The sequence below is a fragment of the Amaranthus tricolor genome, chromosome 2 (assembly GCF_026212465.1).
Source record: "Amaranthus tricolor cultivar Red isolate AtriRed21 chromosome 2, ASM2621246v1, whole genome shotgun sequence".
Taxonomy (NCBI): domain Eukaryota; kingdom Viridiplantae; phylum Streptophyta; class Magnoliopsida; order Caryophyllales; family Amaranthaceae; genus Amaranthus; species Amaranthus tricolor.
The window spans coordinates 36205305-36225830 of record NC_080048.1 but is presented as its reverse complement, the minus strand read 5'-3'; the positions used below and the strand labels follow the sequence as shown (position 1 = coordinate 36225830).

General features: G+C 34.9%; 1 protein-coding gene across 4 annotated transcripts; it reads left to right on the top strand.

The window, feature by feature from the left end:
- The first annotated feature begins 595 nt into the window (after positions 1–595).
- LOC130806743 (uncharacterized) lies at positions 596–17591 on the top strand. 4 transcript variants are annotated; one of them, XM_057671939.1, is made up of 15 exons: positions 596–702; positions 800–863; positions 2166–2316; positions 3585–3745; positions 3824–3895; positions 7863–7900; positions 8028–8107; positions 12796–12863; positions 13457–13766; positions 14341–14453; positions 14531–14596; positions 14810–14900; positions 15045–15112; positions 16719–16765; positions 16918–17591. In XM_057671939.1, exons 1-15 carry the CDS (start codon positions 671–673, stop codon positions 17150–17152), a joined length of 1596 nt encoding a protein of 531 aa, XP_057527922.1. In that variant the 5' UTR covers positions 596–670; the 3' UTR covers positions 17153–17591. The 4 variants fall into 4 exon arrangements, with proteins under 4 accessions (XP_057527922.1, XP_057527923.1, XP_057527925.1 ...); XM_057671940.1 differs by having other exon boundaries at positions 16719–16793; positions 16918–17060; XM_057671942.1 differs by lacking the exon at positions 2166–2316 and having other exon boundaries at positions 625–702.
- The last annotated feature ends 2935 nt before the right edge of the window (positions 17592–20526 follow it).

The following is a 20526-nucleotide window of genomic DNA, read 5'->3' as shown; positions in this document are numbered from 1 at the left end:
TAGAAAAGAAATAGGTTATTTGAAAGATGATAAAAGTAAATTCATTGAATAATTATTCGCTTTACAACTTATATATTTCAATATATGTTGAAGATCACAATAAAAAAAGACAAAATCAATTTAATTAACTACTTTGGTTATCAGTTAACATTTTAGTCGAAGGAAAATTAAATATTAATATTTTTTTAATCTTGAGGTAATAAAAATGAATAATTTATGAACTATAGCGTTAAATTTTAGCACTTTTACGAATTGCAGTCTTAATGATTATTTTTTGTGAATTATAGTCATCAAAGTATCAAAGTTTACAGGTTCAGGCCAAAACACAGAATTCTGATCATTTTGATGGTCGGAATTTTAAGTTAAACGTTCGGAGTTTTTGTGTTTTGACATCAACTGTAATTTGCAAAAAATAAACATTAAGGCTGTAATTCAAAAAAATAAAGTTTGAAGTTGTAATTCGCAAATTATTCAATAAAAATTGTGGAAAGGAAACCGTGATGATTTTTTTATGAAATTATCAATATATCATGAGTTTTGACACTTTTATCAATAATAGTGAAAGTTATTTTTATTATTAATATACCCGTATTATTAAACGTCTTACCTCCTAGCGCCGTCAAAGAGCATAGTAGTTTCGATCAGCTGACTATATCGAAGGCATAGCCAAATGATAATTCCCAGTGGCAGAGCTTTCTTCAGGTTCTCAAATGAAAATAGAAAGACAAAAAAGCTCTTGCCTAGTTGATTGTCTTCTCAATTGTTTTTAATTTATGCTTTAATCTCTCTAATTTTGCAGAGTTCTTCGACCTTGGCAAATTACGAATTCGTGTGATTTTTTCAATTTTACTGAGCAATTTCAGGTAGTAATTCTCTCGCATTTATATTGCACTGATTAGCTTCAGTTCAATTCGTCGTTTATTGTTCTATTCGATTCATGTAATTGTACATAATTTTAAAGATGGGAACTGTATTATGCTTGAATTTTGAGTATTTTCAATTTTGGCAAATTTTTTATCCACAAGGGACATTCCAGTTGATGCATGTTGAATGAATCATTGTTATTTGTTGAGCTGTGCAGTTATATGAAACCACGGTTGATTGTATTGTACTCCTAGTTTGATGTCATACAAGACTATTAAGTTGTTATTTCATCTGTTTACGGTATTTGTGAAAATATGTGATGATTTAATCTAATATCTATTGAGTTTTGTACTGCTTTGATTCCTTATTGTCATGAGTTTGTTTTGGTACCACTATCAAGTATCGATAACAAATTCCATTTCCTTTAGCGTATTTTATTTCCATTTAAAATGAATCATTCAGAGAGATGTTGGTTGTAGGAAAACATTTTCCACTAAAAACGGTTTTCCATGAAAAAAATATTTTCTATGGAAAATGCAAATAAGAATTAATTTTCTTTTCTTTGGTTTAACGGAAAGCTCAAGGAAAATAGAAGTGCTGGAGATGGAAGAGCTAAGAAAATTTGGTTGTCCTCCATTTGGAGGAGAATATTTGCCAAGTTATAAAAATCTCTTTTTAATTCAAGTTTTCCATTTTAATTGCCTTGTCAAACCAAACAATGGAAAAGCGAAAAATATATTTCTAGGAAATTGATTTCGTCAAACCCTATGTTTCTAACACCCTTTGATGGAAAAGTTAAGAAATATACTATTAATTAGCAAAGCGAAAAGATTTAGGGTTATTGTGCATTCTAATTTGTGAGTAACTTTGGATGAATATTATAAATGTTGGATCTATGTTGATTGTCGGGGGGTAAACGTAATTCAATGTTTTCATAGGATTATGTTTTCTAAGGTTATTGAGTGTATGAGTGAATTGAGGTCATCCTCTATTAAATATAATACTTAAGAAGGGATAAAAAATGACTGAAAGAATATGTGAAGTATGTAAGTGGGGATCGGTATAGCTAGACTGTTCTAATGTCATATTTAGGTGTTTTGGTTGCCACAAAAATGATTAGATTCAATGGCTTTTAGATTTTCACTCAATCCAGAGTGTTGGGCTTGCTTGGTTTAGTCATTGAGACAATACCTGAGTCTATTTAATGGCTACTCAGTGTTACTATCTGTCTTTTGCTTCATTATTACTAGAAAGCTTCTTCTGCTTGACGTTCTTCTTTAAATTTGGGCAATGGTTTTCAGGGATATCACTGCCATCCTGGCTTAAACGATATCAACAAACGTAGTTTTTCAAAGGGGCTTTATTGTCCAATGGATTGGAGTAAAAAGAGGAAAACACTTAATGCTATTTGGAGGCCGGTCAGCAGTCAGTCCTCATTTAGCAAGAATCAGGGTAGGGTTTTTAGCATTGGTTATACACAAAATTCTCGCCTTATACATTTGTCAATATCGCATCTAGCAATGCATTTATTGCTATTGTCTTTGGCAGTTATGAAACCATAATTTTCCAGGACTGAATAATGGTCATAATGCTACATTTTCAGAGACTGGCCTTTGGTCAAGTTAAAATTCTGCCAAGTAGCCTTCGTGGTCTAATTTAACTTTTACATGTTAAATTAGTGCCACATTTTTAAGTGACTTTGAACAAGATGTGGAGCACCTTTATATTCAAGGCTCATTAGATTTATATACACAAGTAACATTTTTCACTATGGAAAATTTAGGAGACTTATCCTCCAACAAAATTAGAGTTGGAAACTTGTCTAGCCTCTTCGTGACTTGTGAGCTTTTGTGTCTCTTCTAGGCATGCTCAGTTTGACATCAGCTAATGTCAAAGTATGAAATCAAAGATACTCGATTTGTCCCTTAATGTTCTTTTAATGACGCCACCTATTTTTCTTTGCTCTTTATTGCAATCCCTCATAAGATAGATGATATACATGTTCTGGAAGTCTAAATGTTGATGTCAGCAGCTATATGTACTCATCGTAGAATATTTTCCAATGTATCTCTAGCACAGTTGCTTGAGCACACTAGTAAATTTGTTGGTGTTTGCATTTTAAAGTACCTGCTTCTCTAATTAGAGACATTGTTCAAGAATCTAGATATTTGTTTAGCTCAATATTAAAAGGCGGAAGGCTAAGCTCTAGGCACTAGCCTTTGGATATGAGGTGTACCGAAACCCTGAAATAAGTTAACATACTCAAAACAACCCCCCTAAAAAAAAAATAAATAAAGAAGAGGATAAGAGAAAACATACATGATGGATGCTCACATCAAAAGGAATTCTTTTGAGGCCTTAACCGTAAGACGATTGGAACTCGCTTTTAGGAATCCCCTCATTTATCCCTATCAAAGTGCCCAGACCATTGCTCGCCTAAGGCCCTAGATCATTGCTCGTCCAAGGCATTCCCTTAGGCGGTGTCTAGCCCATCACTCTCCCAAGGTGCTTGCCTTAAGCACGCTTTCTGAATCTAAGATGTTTAGAAACCATTTTTCTGGCTTTCATGTCAACCTTTACGAGTAGCTGTATCAAAATCATGGAGCTTACAGTCTGTAAACTTTAGTCTTGGGAAAACAAGGATTGGCAGGTCTACTAAAGTTGCCTCCTTTTGGTAGTTTAACAGATTGTGACAGTGTCAAATCCTTGTGAACTTTCAGAGTGCTATATGGAAAATATCTTGAATGAGCCTGAAAATATTGGTAGCATTGAACAAAGTGGACATGAGAAGCATGTTGTATCTTTAGTGAGTTCAGCTGATGATTTAGCAATCTCTTCATCTGTGCAAGCTGAAAATGAAGTTCATGAAGCTGAAGCCAAGGTAGTCCTAGTTAATCTGATGTTTTATTAAAGTTGCAGAATGTATAATAAAAATTTGCTTGACTAAATTGCTGCACAGGCTGATCTCGGAATTGCAGATGCAGCACAAGTATCAACAGCATACAAGGAGAAACTTTCTGTTTCTGTTGAGGTAGGACTTTGTTTATCTGCGTCTATACCTCTTTTGTGCTTACTACATGGTGATTGTTTGATTGGACCTCTCCAGAAGATGTGCAAAAAAACATAACCAATGCTGGTAAAAGTAGTCTTAAGAGATCATGGTTGTGCTGTCATATTGTCAACTTCCTAGTATTTTGATACGAGAGCAAGATAGGAGTCTAAACGGTGGATAATTCAACGTATCTTTTGTTTTTATTTTCTAAATCACGAAGAGGTTGTCTTGCAGCCGTATTTAACTAATAGGCTGCACGTATTTGTTTTTATTTGTTTTTCTTGGCCTTGATTTAATATATGATCTGCCGCACAGGAAAGTTTGTGAAAACATAGACTGAAGCACTTGAAACTTCAATATTAATTTGATATTAACTAGAAAGAGCTAAAACCAATATTATGAGCTACACCAATGAGGATCTACTTGACAGATTAGCTCTACCACTAATTAGAATTAAAGATTGAGCAATAACACTAACACGCAAAAACAAACTTGAACTTTGGATCAAAACTGAGATTGGAGAGAGAAAGAGGAATTCCTGACTTTCTTTTTCAAATTGATTGCTAAATTGTACTTGGTATGTAAAACTAAAAACAATAATTTTCAAGTAAATTTTGTCAATCGCCCAAATGATTTTTCTTGAGAACTACTTAAAGCAATAAATGCAAGAGAAATTTTATGAGAATCCGTCCCCCTTTGAAGAGAGAGAAATAATTCTATTTATACAAGGGTTACAAATGTAGGCAAAATCGTCATTAACAAACTCTCTATTTGGTGGTTGCTCAGACGAGCATGAAAGAAACTTGAACAAGCCCACAAATGTAGATCCTTTTGCTATGTTGTTGCTCATTTTGCTCGGAAGAGCACACAATATGAGGAACCTTTGACTTGTTGTAGCCGTTTAATGCCTTAGAAGAATTCACGCCACTCGAATGCACATTATTATTGCTCCTGCCTCCGCTCTTCGTGTGGCTTTGAAAAATAATGGTCAGTAAACTTTTGTTAGCTTTTACTTTAGACACTCAAAAGTACTTGAACAAGCATGAATGTGTTTGGCTCGAGCACTTGGTTGTGAACTTCCACGACACCAATACATGCCCATGCCAACAACGTCGTATGCAAAACTTAGGCACATATGCCAATGCACATCCAAGTGACTTAAAAAAGCTGAGTGACCAGGGAAGGGATAGGAAGCAAAATATAAAAAGAGAAATGCAGCCAAAACTACCTAAAATGGATGAAAATGCACATGAAAGCTGCCTAAACTAGCCAAACTATGGCATATGCAGAAATTGACATCAAAGGGGTAGAAATTATATGAAAATGATTCAATATGACCTTAAAATCTACGTAATGAGGCGAGATGAATCGCGCTTGTCAATTTCTCGTAAGCTTGCCAATTGCTTGTCCCCAAGCAAGAGATCATGGGAAGTAGTGATATGTCCCACATGGATAATAACAAGAAATTTGCCAAATCTTTTCAAAGCATGGGTATTAATCATTTATGAGACCAAAAAGAGTGAGAATGAAGCAAGATCAAGTTGACAAGAGAAATCAAGAGCTAAATGAAATCAATCATGCTACCACACTCCTCCAACTTTCAAGCTTAGCTTGACCATTAATGTAACCTCATTTTAGATAATGAATGCACATACCACTCATAATTAAGCATAGTTGCATGTGGATGCTCAAATCTCAACCAAAATGAACATCTCAACTTCCACATTTAACTAGCTCGAACATGCTCGCTAAAGGACATGATCTATACTATAAGAACTTTATGAGTCGCAAAATCAAATATCATTTTCTTTTAACTCTAACTTTACATTATATACATAATGTTTCCCATGCCTAGTCGTTCCCGAGTTACTCTTGATTGCGTTCAGAATTCACGTTCTCGTCCCACGATATCGAAATGATTGCGTTCCGGGTAACAATGATGAAGGGGAAAGATGAGAACAAAGTCATCTAGAAACCCTATGCCAAGGTTGAGCCACATTATCCCCTATGTAAAGGGGGCATATATGGGGTGGTTTTATGACCGACCAATTGTGAGGGAGGCTCAACATTGATTTAAGGTGTCTAATTTTAGTTTTGCGATTGTAAATGTTGAGAAGAGGAGGAACTAGCCCTTTATGGGTGACTTGCTCCATGAAAAGAATCGTGTCGTCCATCATGATATACATTCACATATGGACCAAATGGAGGGATATTTGGGTCTGTGCTCGACTCGATGACCAGTGTCTCCCTTAATGGACGAACATTTTAAGAAAAAAGTATAAACTACCGGCCTTCACTGAGTCGCGTCATGAGCCAGATTGTGCTACAGTAAAAATAATAGGAAACTGAGATTTTCAAGCTTTTAAAATGACAAAACCCCGTTTTTTATGGAAGCTCTTTGAATTTTTTTGCCATTGGTGATTAGTTCATTAAATAAGGATTGTGTAGGAAATCATTTCTCTTTTTTGTTTCTTTTTCACTTCTTTCATGGTCATTAGTCATTAGTGGCTATTGCTTGGTACTTGGTAGTATAAAAGTTTTTTATTTTTCTTATTTTTCTACATTATTTATTACTTTAGGCATTAGTGTGATTGAAAGGCAATGTGTTTTGTTTGATATGGAAGGCAATATGTTAATTTTGTAACCTATAAATTCTAATTACTAATGTTACAAGTATCAACCACTAAGTAAACAAAACAATTAATTTTATAGTAGTTATCTGTTAACATAAACGGAAATCAATCCGGGTTGATTGGGTACCCGTTTTCCCAAACTGACAAATTAGATACCCGTATATCCGAGCACCTAGGTTTTTGGGGTACCCAAACGAGTACCCGATTGTGAACACTCGCAATGTTTAACTTCGACCCTTCCGAGACTCTATAATCATTTTGTGCCATTCTAGAACACGTGCGACTTGTGTTAGGTAGTATGACCAACTGATTGGAGGCTTAACACATCTCCTTTGCCCTTCAAGTGCATAGAGGGCTATAGTGTGGAAGTTTGCATCTACCTCCGTTTGCATATATGAAAATGGGGTTTGGAGTAAGGTGAAGTTGAATTCATTTATAAAGGAGCTAGCTCCGTCATCATGTGCTAGTATAGGGCTACAGTTGCTCAAACTCATCATCCTTCAGACCATGGTCCTTTGGATGAGGAAAGGATATTTCAGTTGCCTAGGGAATGATGTGTTTAAGTGTGTTTGCAATGTTAGGAAAGTAACAAAAAGGACAAGCAAAAACTTATTAATTCTGTTTTCCTTGGTGAGACTTATCATTAATAAAGTTTGAAGTTGACAGAGATTGAGGTAAGTAACAAAAAGGATTGTTAAAACATTGCCCTATGTGGCAAAATTGCGAATCCGCCATTTTCCCCCATATCAGTCTTGAAGCTAGTATATTCATATCACGGGTGATTCCAAACTATCTCGTTGGTGGAATTTCTACAAACGAACTTTGTAGAGATCATCTTTTTATCCATCACTTTTTGAACTATTCTTTTTTTATTTTCTTCATCATTAAAAAAGATTTCAAACCTCCTCTATGGGGCATTTGAGGAGGAAATATGCGGTGCTAGAGGAGTAGTCATGGAGGCTCTTTTTGGTGCCATGTTTAGAGTCACTTAACAAACAAGCAAAGCTAACAAAAAATGGTCTCAAACAAGGTAGCAACAACACTTGTACAAGCAAATTCAAGTTCAGAAAATTTAAATACCTTACAACTCGACCCATGCACGACCTTGTATTTTTCTCTATGGATCTTTATTCATTACAACTCAATCATGAGTGGCCTTTACAAAATTTTTCTCTATGGATTGCTTTATGGATCTTTCATTCATCATTTAATTCAAGGTTTTGACACACTTTATCTGTAATTGTGCAAGATAATAGACAAAAATTATTAATCTAGCTAAGGTATTGGTGATTGTTCTTGATGTGTTCCGACAGGTAGGTGCTTCTGTCATGCGGTTCATCAGAGGAAAAGAGTAAGGACATCAAGTCATCAAAATTTCATTCTTTGAAATGGAAGGAGTTTGTAGAATTTCTCGTAACATGTTGAAATTTGGATATGCTATCTTCTTATTTTGCTGCATTTTGGGCATCCCGTTGCAGTGGTTCTATGCAAAAAACAATTGAGGAGGAAATGGACGTCCGAATAAAATTTCCAACATCAAAAAAGGAGGATTCCATAGGTACATACCTACATTGCATGTGAATAACTTTTTACCTTTTCTTCGTCATGCTCATGTATGAAAACCACTACTTATATTTGCCTCTCTTTTTGATATTCCTATCAGTCCATCTTTTTGTTTCATGTTGTAATTCAGTCATTGTAGCCTCTCATGCCGGTTAGTGGCATGGATTTGTACATGTGGACCTCTCCTTTCCTTACCTTAGTAGGACTAAAACTAGGTAGTTGGTGTATCCAACTTTTAGAATCTATATACACTTTTCAAAATGAAGATGTTTAGTATTGGTAATAATACTCTTTGCGTTCAGTGGGACTAGTGTTTTTGATTATGGTCACAGGCAGGGGCGAAGCCCAGATTTGGAATTAGGGGGACCAAATAGTCGATTTATGAGCAAATTATTTACTATATAAAAACTAGTTAAAATTATGAAAATATTAATATCGTATAGATTTAAATGAACTTGAATTGTAGCAAAAATTATATTAAACAAATGGAGTTGAAGCTTCCCTATAATTATCACTTTTGAAAAAACCCAAATGTTTTTTTTTGACTCTATTATTCCCCTAGTAAGTCTCCACAAAAAATACTATTAAAATTAAGATAGCGAAAACATACACACACTTACTAAAATGGATAAATGTAACATAATGAAAGATAAAGAGTAATGACATTATAATATAAATTTATTAGTTTATTAAAAAAAGAATAGTTTAAGTTAGGATTTGATCTCTAGACTTTATGTTATTAATGTGTTACTCAATCCATTGAGCTATAGTATTTTTGTTATATTTATGCACTCTTTAAACTAGATATCATAAATTAGTAAGGGGGGCCAAAGCTAAAAATACAAAGGATCACATTATCAGCAAGGGGGGCCGGGCCTCTCCCCCTAGTGTTTGATTTAATAAGAAAGATTAATCTTACCTCTAATATGTTCTATTATTAAATGCCACTTTACATATGTGAGGATAACGCACTTTCTTAGAAGTGTAAAATTGTTAATAGTAGCATAATAAGCATTAGCATAGTAAGACTTAGAGCTATACATTCTGGTGTTCGGACATGTTTCGAGTTTAAAATTTTTGAGTCTAGTCAATTTTAGTTCTTGTGTATATGTAATATATTGAAAATCATATATTGAAAATCATATATTGAAAATCTGATTTGATTATTATAGGCGGGTTATTTCTGGTCAAATCTTTTCATGTTCGAATTCGGTTAATTGAGTCAATTTGGACAGCTGTGTGCACAATCGATTTGAATCTTGCAGAGTTAATGGTTTACAAGAATACATTTGACAAGAATTTGTGGTGAATCAGTAGCCTGGTGTCAGTTTTAAGAGAAAGAAAAGATAGAATATTAAGATAGAATAGAGCAAAGAAGAGAATGCAGCAGAGAGATATCAAAGGAAGGAAGAAGACAGAATATAAAAGAGAGAGAGACGGATTGAGGGAGGAGATTTTGATTATATTTCATTGATACCAAACCAATCATTACATCATCATATTTATAGAGCTATACAAGCCTAACAATCTGCTGCCCAAATAGATTGGTTACAAGAATCTCCTTATAGAAGGTTTCCCTTTTATGCTCTCATAACAGAATTTGGTTATCCCAATGCCACAACATCATTTATCCCCCTTTTCTTGCTCCTATGATTTCAGGCCCTTAGATCACTGTGCAGGTATGACAGAATCCTCTAGATTACAAGCTTGGCATTTGACATGTTATATTTCTAATAATTTGCACGTAAGAGAGACCATTTTTAAACTGTAATGCCATTTATGGGACAATAAAATGAGGATAAGCCGAAACTGAATGACTATTACCATAGTATAGACTAGAATAGAGTGTTAAGGAAAATGGGGTGGAAGTGATTGCACAAATTGAATAAATAAGCACAAAACACAAGGGTCAAGGGTACTGATTGACCCATATTTTTTTTGCTACTCATAAGATAATTGAATTACAAAGTTATTCCCTCAACTGATCAAGCACTCTCTACTTTGGGAAGCTTGTTGAATCTCTAGCTTACATATTAGCTATCTTTTTCTCTCCTCTCTATTGGGGCTCTCAGCCTTCACAAAGCTCACATATGAGCTACCCTCAATATTTATCTCTCTAATGTTGGTTCACATATTGGCAATCTTTTTCTCTCTCTCTCTCTAGACTCTCTTGGAGGTTGCTCTCAAACTTTATTAAATTCTCTTTTGAAGGCCCACAATCTATCCTAGGTTTACTATAAAATTGCATTCTATTTTTGTAGACTTTCCATGCTCAGATGAGAACAAGTTTTTCCCGCTTGAGCACAATCCCAAAACCTCACAGAAGCTCCTTTTTATGACCTGTCTCATGCGGCACAGCTATAGTTATTGCTCATCTTGGCATCAAATCTGCTCATTGTGTAACAGACTTGCAACCATATCACTCGCTTTTTTTGGCTACCTGTTTTTGGTGCATGTTGACTGTTGTTTTTGATTACATTATGTTAGTAGATGAGATTGGAGATAGAGTCATCATGATCTAAATTAAGAAAAAAATAAATCGGAGTACATGGAGTTCCATTTTAGCATAAACGACATAAGTGAAGACACTATAAAGTTGGAATATGAAGATATCACGCCATCTGAATGTTTCAAATACCTTGGGTCGAATTTTTAAAGTAGTGGCAATATTTTGCCGGATTAAATGTGGGTGGAAAAACGAAAGGCGATCGTTGAGATATTATGTGATCGAGGTGTCCTTTCAAAGCTTAAGGTTAAATTTATTAGAAAATCATAAGACCAACACTACTATATAGGAATCAAATGTTGGGACTGTAGGAAAAATCATTGTAGGAAGATTGACGTAGCCGAAATGTTAATGCTTAGGGAAAAAGACATAAGAAGAGATTTATGCATTGTAGATATTGAGGAGGATAAGCTAAGAGAATTTTAAAGGTGGTTTGGCATGGTGAACCACTAAAGAAAATAAAAGGTTGGAGCCAGGGCCGTCTTGTTTATTTTTGGGCCCTGGGGCAAAACTTAAAAAAGGGCCCCTAAAAATTAAAGGCACATAACAACAATTTAATACTCGTTCGGAATTTTTTGTTGTTAATATTTTGACTTTTAAGGTCAAGCTTTAACAACTTTGATCATTAATATCGAAAATTCATTAGGAACCAAGCGATAAAAGTATTATTGAACAATTTGCATAAAAATACATTTTCTTAAAAAGTTAGTTTTATTATACATATATTCAAACATTAAGTTTGGTTGTTAAATTTTTTTAAATTTAAATTACCAACAACTTAAAAAAATGAAGGGAGTATATCACAAATTTTTTTAAATTAGGGGTCCATAAAATTACTAATAGTATACAAATTGATTTCATGTTTTAAATTCTTATTCATCAACATTCTATACTAAGTTGGTACAATAAGAAAATAATTATATCTATAATTAATAATGAAGAAGTATTAACTAGTTTTAGAACTAAAATATTAAAAAAGAAAAGAAAATGAAAGGAAAAAAAAAAACTAAAGCTAATCTAATGAGTTGTAAGGGGGATTTGAGCACAAAACCATTCAATCCATTTCATCATTAGGCTACATTATTGCAAGACTACCAACTGTGCTACTCCTTAAGCATTGATATGAATTGCACACCTTATAAAATGAGGCCCCATTGAATTTTGGGTTCTGTGCTGAAGACCAGCTTGCACAGGGTCTTCACCAGGCCTGGTTGGAGCTTAGGGGATTTTGAAAGAGGAGAGAAAGATCGAATATTACCGATACATAAAACCTCGATTTACAGGTTGAGAGGGTAGATAATCGGAAGAATGGAGAAGATCTGTTTATCTGGACGACTATTGCAACTCATTTATGGTTCATCTATCCGATCCCAACCTTTTGGGTTTAAGGCTTTGGTAATTTGCATTGTTATTATTTTTGTGCACCCGTCCTTTCAACATCATAGTAGTGGAAATGGGATAACGGCTTCGGTGTTCTTGTTGCGTGTCCTTACCGCATCAACGTGCCCAACTCTGTTTCTTGGGAGGGGGCTACAGTACTTGCTAAGCTACAAATTTGACCTTTGAAAACATAAGTTTATAGCTGCCATAGTGCAAAATGCGGTTTCTGTCACGGACATGTGATGTTCTTGATCGTGAAACTGCTTTGTGGTCAATGCGGATTATAACACGGTTGTCGTGGCCAATATTTCGGTAATAAGTTCAAAAAGCTTTAAAATACGGTCACAATTTGGTGATGTGGTCGATATTTTGTACTATGGTCACAGGTCACAACACTTTCTAATCTGTCTAATTTGGCATTAATAAAAATAAAGCTGCCCATGACCCAACACTTCTGATATAACTCATCACCCGAACACGCGAAAATTAAATTGAGGATGCAGCCTTGCATGATGAGTTGTCCTCATGTACTTTTTTTTTAAATTAAGGTGCTGAATTTTTTCCGTTCACGAAAGATTGCTGAAATATTTACGTTCCTTTTCTTAACAGAAGTATAAAAACTCGTAAGCTTTTATTACGGAGTGATGGATTTTGTAAATGAATTTCCAGCAGCTTTCATCACCTCTTGGATTGTACATGATTTTAGTACCTAATCTTCGTTTCTTAGAAAGCATGTAATTTCTACAAATCTTTTGTCTATTTTCCTTCTCATGAGCTAACTATAATCCATGTTTCAGTTATTGGAGGTGACTGCATGGATGCAATTACCAAAGCTTCTGAAAAAATTCAAGCTGTTATTGACGAGGTTAGTTAATGGAAATGGCATGGTTTCACATTGTTGTAGTGAGAATTGGATTTTTGTTTATCATTTAAGAAATTTTGTTGCTGAGTTTTACGCTTTTACAGTTTTTCTTACTAGATATCTCAGATCAGACAACTAAGTTCTTTCTGCCTATAATTTTTCGCTTAGTCAACAGTACATGCAAGAAGATGAATGTCCTAACTCCTAGTGTAATTTTTGGTTAGGCTTTGAGGGCACTTTTTCTGATTGATTTGAGGCTAGTCTCACTGTGTTCTGTCTCCCTGGCCCATGCCTTCGATGGTCAGTTTGCATACCTACTAACAACATACTAGATCCAAAAATATCTATATTCCAGGAGCTCTTAGTAGATTTGTGCCAGTTATTTCCCTTCTCATTATTGCATACCTACTGACACACATTAGTTCAGAGTGTGTTTCACAAATGCTTATTCGTCAAAGCTGTTAGCTAGAGTTGTTGGTTCGTCCGAACAATCGGAAGTATTGGCTTATAAGCCAAATATTTCTTCCAGCACGTGAAGCCCCATGTTAGATATATGCTATAAACATTGAGTTGCATCATTTTCTTTGTCTTGGCAGGCTGTTAAGAGTCCAACTTTGAATTATTCTCACTTCATCTCACTTCCGTTAGCAACACACACTGAACTGGTTGAAAAGCTCACCAGATTTCAGTCCACCATACTGGGAGATTCTGATTCCAAAGGTGCAGATCAGACTATGGATGTTGATTTAACCGAAGAGAATTCAAAAGATGAAGAAATGAATGATAAAGCCAAAAAAGCACCAGAAGAAGCTATCAAACTTAAGGTTGCTGATTCAAGTAATATTAAGGTGGATATGACGGACGTACCTCTTGTAAGCTATGCACCTAAAATATCGAAGTCATCTGGTAAGAGATGTTTCTTTGCCCCCTGGTTTCTGCACAGTGTGCTTAATTGATCGGCTTATGTATAGATCCAATAACAATCGTCTCTTTTCGTTTTTATGTACTTTGTGACTTTGTCCTCCTCAGTAATGATGCGTTTCCTATCTTGAATTTACTCTTATCCTGCATCAGAAGGTTAAGGAGTCAAAGGTTCATAGAAGGTTGATGCAACATAGAGAAATGTGTTTTCAAATTTATCTGACCAAGGGTCAATAACTTGTATAAAAAGAAAAGTTTGGATGCAGATGAGCCGATTTCTAATAAATTGTTTAAGTGTCTTTAATTGTAATTATTGTTCTTTATCAAAATAGGGATCTGGCATTGTTGTTGTATTTATCAAATCAAGGGACTAAATATTGCTTCTTGGCTCTTAGTTGTTATTCCATGCCTTGTTTATGTAGGAGCCCTACCTGAAAAATTGGATAATGTTGATAATGGAAATTTTGTTAAACTTTCTTGACAACGTAAGCATTTATCAGCTTGTACCTTGTATTTGTACTTTTCTAGACTCTGATATGTGGCAGTCTTTTGTTGGCAGATTTGGGAATTGATAGATCTATATTCAATAAAGTAAAGACCTTTCACTTGACTGTACTTATGCTGAAGTTATGGAATAAAGAACGCATCCATGCAGCAATGCAGGTTTTGCAGGTACTATTTGCTGAATCTACGGTGATTGCTTTTTCTTAAACATTCCCATTTTAATATTATTTGGTGCTTTGATGCAGAATGTCTCCTCTGAATTAGCAGAGGTCTTGGGCAATCGACCTTTGTTTGTTAGACTAAAGGGTTTGGTAAGATTTTTCGGAGTTATACAGTTTAAAATCTGAGAATTTGTTAGTGTGTTTAAAGGCAAACCCTAGGCTGCCAGAGCATTGGTGGCCTTGAAAGAGAGCTTTCAATGGAGTTGGGTTTCTAATTTCTCTATTCTTGTCTCCTGCCGGACATCATATTTCTTACACTGATTATCTTGAGCCATCTGTTCAGTTAACTGATTGTGATTCCAGAACTGCATGAAAGGATCACCTGCCAAAGCTCAAGTTCTTTATATTCCTGTTGAAGAAATAGGCGATGAAGGGCGACTTTTACGTGCATGTCGTATCCAAAATACGGCCAAAGCCTTAATCCCAACATAAACCGCTAACATTATTTCCTTTACACATAAAGTTTGAGAATAATTACTTTAATATTCATTGCTTAGTCACTTACTAAAGAACTTCGTTATTTCCTCAACTGCAATAGAAATCATTATTGATGCTTATGTCAAAGCTGGGCTAGTTCTAGAGAAAGATAAGCAGCAAAAATTGAAGGTAAATTATCTTATGCCTTGTTTTCTGTTTAATTTCTGTAAAATAAGCACCTTTCTGTTTTCATACATCATTATAACATGTGCCTTTCTGTGTTGTCTTTTTTCCTCCTTTTTTATCTTTTGATTTTGTTGGGCTTATATTTTGAAGTTATCTTCCATATTCTGATGTCCACAGTGAAGTTAACTTTTTAAGTTTGAGTATTTACTTTTTGTCTTTGAGCTTATTCATTACCTGTTCAGCTAAAAGAACTAGAATTTTATGCCTCATAAGTCATAACTCATTAGCATATTCATGAAAAAAAGATTGACAAACACATGAACATTAGAAATTAACCATGTAAGCACTAAAAATTAAATGAAATATGATTATTGGATTACTTGCAATTAATTATTAGTTTGTGTTTTTTTTCTTTTTTTATTATTGGGTCGGCTGGGGATGGAGAGATCTAAATGAGGATCGAACCTAGGACCTTTCAGGAAAAGTGGTACTTGCTCTCCAACTAAGACAAGGACCGATTCTCAACAATTATAATTTTGAAGTCAGTATTCTATCCTCTCATTTTGCAACTACTTTTCATTTTCACAAATTCTTGTGAGACGGTCTCTTTGAGAGACCATCTCTAATTGGAATTGGGTAGGCCCATAAAGGAAAATGTAGAGTAAGAATATGCGTTGAGCTTTGTTGGATTGGGTCTGAGAGGCGTCTCTCAAAGAGACGGTCTCTCGGGAGACCAGCTGTTCCATTTTAAAATGTCCCACTAACTTTGGCTTCTTTTCTTTTTTGACAATGGTCTCACTCTCTTTCTCTTAATCTCATCCACTAAATTATACTCTCTTTATCATAATTACTCATTTTTATTCTCCACTTGATTTTTTGTCTCATCCTCCAACCAAATTTTCATTTCCTCTGAATTTCACCCATTTTGCAACTGATGCAAAATGAGCGGGACAGAGGGCGTATTTCTTAATTAGTAATTAGTAAGAAAAACAAGTGTTTCAGATCTCCTAAAGAATAATTCAAAGTTTAAGATTTTATGATTGTAATGGTTGTTCAAAAGCCAACCAATGTATGATTACCCTTATATTTTGCTCTTTACCAAGAATGATTTCTCTAATTCCTTTAAACGTATGCTTAATGTTAAAAGCTTTGAAATAGAGGGAGGGATGTGGATTTATAATTGATATTTTCCTTGGCTATATCCATTGGAATTCCATGTTGATATTGAAGGTTACTCATACATTTAACCATGATTCCAAAATTCCTTTTCTACTTATTACCTGTATTTGAATAATGGTATATGTTCATGCTCATAGAAAGCAGTGCATGAGTGCTTATGACTACACTCGTATTCAGTTTTGCAATGTCCGAAACCATCTAGTATTTGCTTAGGTCATTGACTGTGACATCATGCATATCAGTGTGTGTACAAGGACTTTGGAAGTTTATGCAACTGAAAAATGCAACTGAAAAATGAACACTCTTAATCGTAAATTCTCTTTCCTTAGATACACAGGTCTTTCTTTTGCAATCTTAATTTGCTTTGTATGACAGAATGTAATTTGGTTCATCTTGACTCTGATATAAGTCTTGCTCCGTTAATTTGCAGTTGCATGCTACTGTGATGAATACAATCAGTAGAAAAGGAGGGAAGAGGTCCGGGCTCCGACTCAATGTTATTCAAGTTTGTTGTTCAATGAAGATGTTTTTATATTTGGATTCTTCAAAGTTGTAAATTTATCAGCATATTAATTTTCTTCTAACGTGTATACTTCCATACAAGTGATGACTAACTCTTGTTGTAGCAGGTTTAATAGAAACAAAAGGGACACGTTTGATGCCAGAGGCATTTTTGAGCAATTTGGGTCTGAACTATGGGGTGACTATCACATCCGAGAAGCTCATCTTTCACAAAGATTTGTGTTCGATAATAACGGTTACTACCATTGCTGTGCTTCCATACCCTTTCCCAAGATTGGTGAAGTTGTTGAATCCAGCGCCACTCAGGAGCCTATGGAAGTGTCTATCGGAGAGACTGTGTAACATTCTATGTGGTTCAATCTGTGTCAGCCACACATTCAGCCGCTAGCCTATTTTGCGCCTAAGAATACAGAATAACCGCATCCAAATTTGAGCTTTACATTTGATTTTCATGGTAGCAATGTTTTCTCGTTGTATCAGTGCTCAACTGCTCATCCTGAATCATGATTCAAAGAATAGTTAGTGTTCTTGCTATGAGAGTCTTGTATGGACTTAATCCACACTATTTAAGTGTGCACCAACCTAATAATAGTTCCACACGAGATGATTACAGTGCGCCCTCGACTACAGAGAAGAACACCGACTCTAGGATACACTAAGTAAAGTTTTTATGTTTCTAACTATTAGAAATAATAATGCGGAACCTTTGTATATGGCAATGGACTCCTTGCTTTGATTGAACCGTGAAATGAACAACACCGTAAAGAAGATTGGTTTGCGACGATGAACGTCACCAAAAACCTTGATATAGATTGAAGGCGACTACGATACTTTCTTTTTGTGATATTTTTACCACAAAGGTACTTGGGTTGTGAGACCGGGAATTCACAACGAGATACAATCAATCACATCAACCAATTAGCACTAACCGATTGAATTAAATGATTATGTGTTTATGTAGAGATTAAAACCAGAAAAACAATAAAAGAGTTTATAACTCTCTTTTATGTTTCAAGAGACATAGAAAGATGAACTCAGAAATTGTTGTTCAAGATGTAATCAAAGTGTAAATGATTTCATGCACCAATTCTTACTTATAGAGTAACGTAGCAATGATTCATCCAAATTCATTTACTAATTATATCATGTAAAACATTAGTTCATAACAATACAACACTCCATAAAATGAAGTTTTGATTCACGAACAAATGTTCTGTTCCAAAGTGCTCGAACGAGCATGAACCAAAATCACTACCAGAAACTTTCTAACGTGAAATTTTTTAAGTGTTCGAACGAGCACATGCCCAAACCATCAGACTGTAGCTTTGGAAACAAACTGCTAGAACATCACTGATGTGCTCAAACGAGCAACATAGTGCTCGAACAAGCATCTTGGTCGAGCACGTTGATCGAGACTTTACGTCCTTCAATAGTAATACTGCAAGTGCACAACGTAGTTTAGTACGACTGCAAGTACGGGTCGAATCCACAGGGAGTGGGGGTTAAGTTAATAGTTTCTCGATCTATTAGTGTGTTCGAAAACGTATAATAAGATGTTTGAAGATAGAAATAATTAAAGCAAGCATTAAAAGTACTTAATGAAAATAAAGCATAAAAGTAAATAACGATACAATGAAATAAAGCAAGGATAAAATTATCAATAAGCTAAGAGGCATAGGTTAAGCTTTCTCACCAAAGTAGTGTTTACAAAACTTTAACCTAAAATCATGGATGTTTTGTTATGGGGAAGAACCTATCATAAGTACTAATGTTCTCTCTCGAGCAACAAAAACTTCCTAAAACATACTCAACTACCTATTCTCATGGAACTAAGCATAATTTAAGACATGAAGTACACATTCAACATTTCCAATCAAAGCATCTACCTATTCTCATGGAGATGTCTTAACTTTTAAGCGTAGATTATCGTTAAAAATCGACTCTCGCCCTCAATTCAACGACACTACAACATGATAGCAAAATCCATCTTAAACCATAAACAACACAACCAAGCCAAAGGTAAAGAAAGCAATTCAAACTACATATATGGTGATAATGCCTAGCCAAAGCCAAAACAAACTACTCACTCATACTCATATTGAAATTGTAGATTGCAAACAAGCCAAGAACCATAGATGAATAAATTAAACTAGAGTATCCTAAAGAGATGAGTGCAATATAAGTTGAAGAACTACAAGCATGAATATATGAAACTAAAGGCAAACAATCAAAGATAACTTAGTGACATGAATTGAAAACAATATAAGCAAAGATAGAATTTATTCTTTTAGGTTCAATCTAAGGATGAACAAGATGAGTTGATGATTCAAAGTAATACCCTCCAAAAGCTTCAATAATAATACATGTAATACCCTCCAAAAACTTCAATAATAATACATCAATGGTTGAAGGATCCAAGTTGCAAAAATATTACAATAAAGGATAAAGTCAAGATTGTAATTGGATATTGGAAGTACTAAATTGAATTGAAAGGGAAATTATGTTGAACACTAATTCTTAATTGAAATGAAAGCAAAGTTATGAAGAATACATAGAAATTACTGAAAATGAAGGGTGAAATCTGAGATGTCTAGCTCCATCTTCCTCTTCTCTATTTATAGACTTCAAAAACAAGTGGGGTGGTGGTGGTTTCATGATTGCTCCACCACCCCTAGGTTGTAGGAAGGGGGTGCCACCCCTAATGGATAGGGTAGGGTGGCTAGCAGTCTTGGCAGCAACAGTTAGAAGCAACAAATATAATTGAACCTCGAATGATATTTAAAAAGATCGCAAAAGTTGCCGCCGCCCATCTCGCTCGACCTGGTCGAGCGAGCATTAGGTGCACAGGTCAAAATCTTTAAAAACAAAGCAGTCACCAAAAAAGGCTTCGCTCGACCGAGCGAGCTCCCTCAACCCATTGAAAATGCTTCTGTCGACATTCTGAAGCTACTGGAAGTGAATAGTACTTTCGCTCGACCCGAGCCAACATCGCTAGACCGGGTCGAGCGGCCTTCAGGATGGTCCTGCTCAGTTTCTATCTCTAATACAAGTTTTTTGTATGCTCGAGCAAGCTTGGCTCGACCCAATTTTGGCCAAGTGGACTTAGAATGGTCTACTTTAGCTCCTTTTGCTCTTGTTTCCTTGACTTGGGTCATCAAGACTTTGATTACTTGAACTTTTAGAGTTTAGTGATCGATTTTGACGAATATTACCTAAAATGCACAAAAACACCAAAATACCCAACGAAGCGTAAAATTTCAAATAAAGCAAGTATAGTTATGCAAAATTCCAATACAATAAAGCCAAATAATGGGGATAAAATATGAATAAAATGCAGCTAACACACGTGTGTTTTGGTTCCGTTGTTACGTTCTTACTTAGTCTATGCTTTAAGCCTTTGGATATGTCCTACATGCTCTAAATACTCAACACTAAATTCACTTAGTTAATGAGGAAGATGATATAAACCTTAGAAACATAAGATATGCTATTGTTATTATGTTCGCAGGAAAAATCTACACGATAATCAGGTTATTTCATCAAAAATACATGATAGTTTAATTTTATTTTATAATTTAATTCTATTAAGAATAGTTCTATTGTTGTCAAAAAAAAAAACATACAATTTGTGTTCTATGCCTTTTTTTCTACCACCTCATGGTTTTTTGAGCTTATAAATTTTGTAAATAGGTGAGGATCACTTTTATCACATTTTC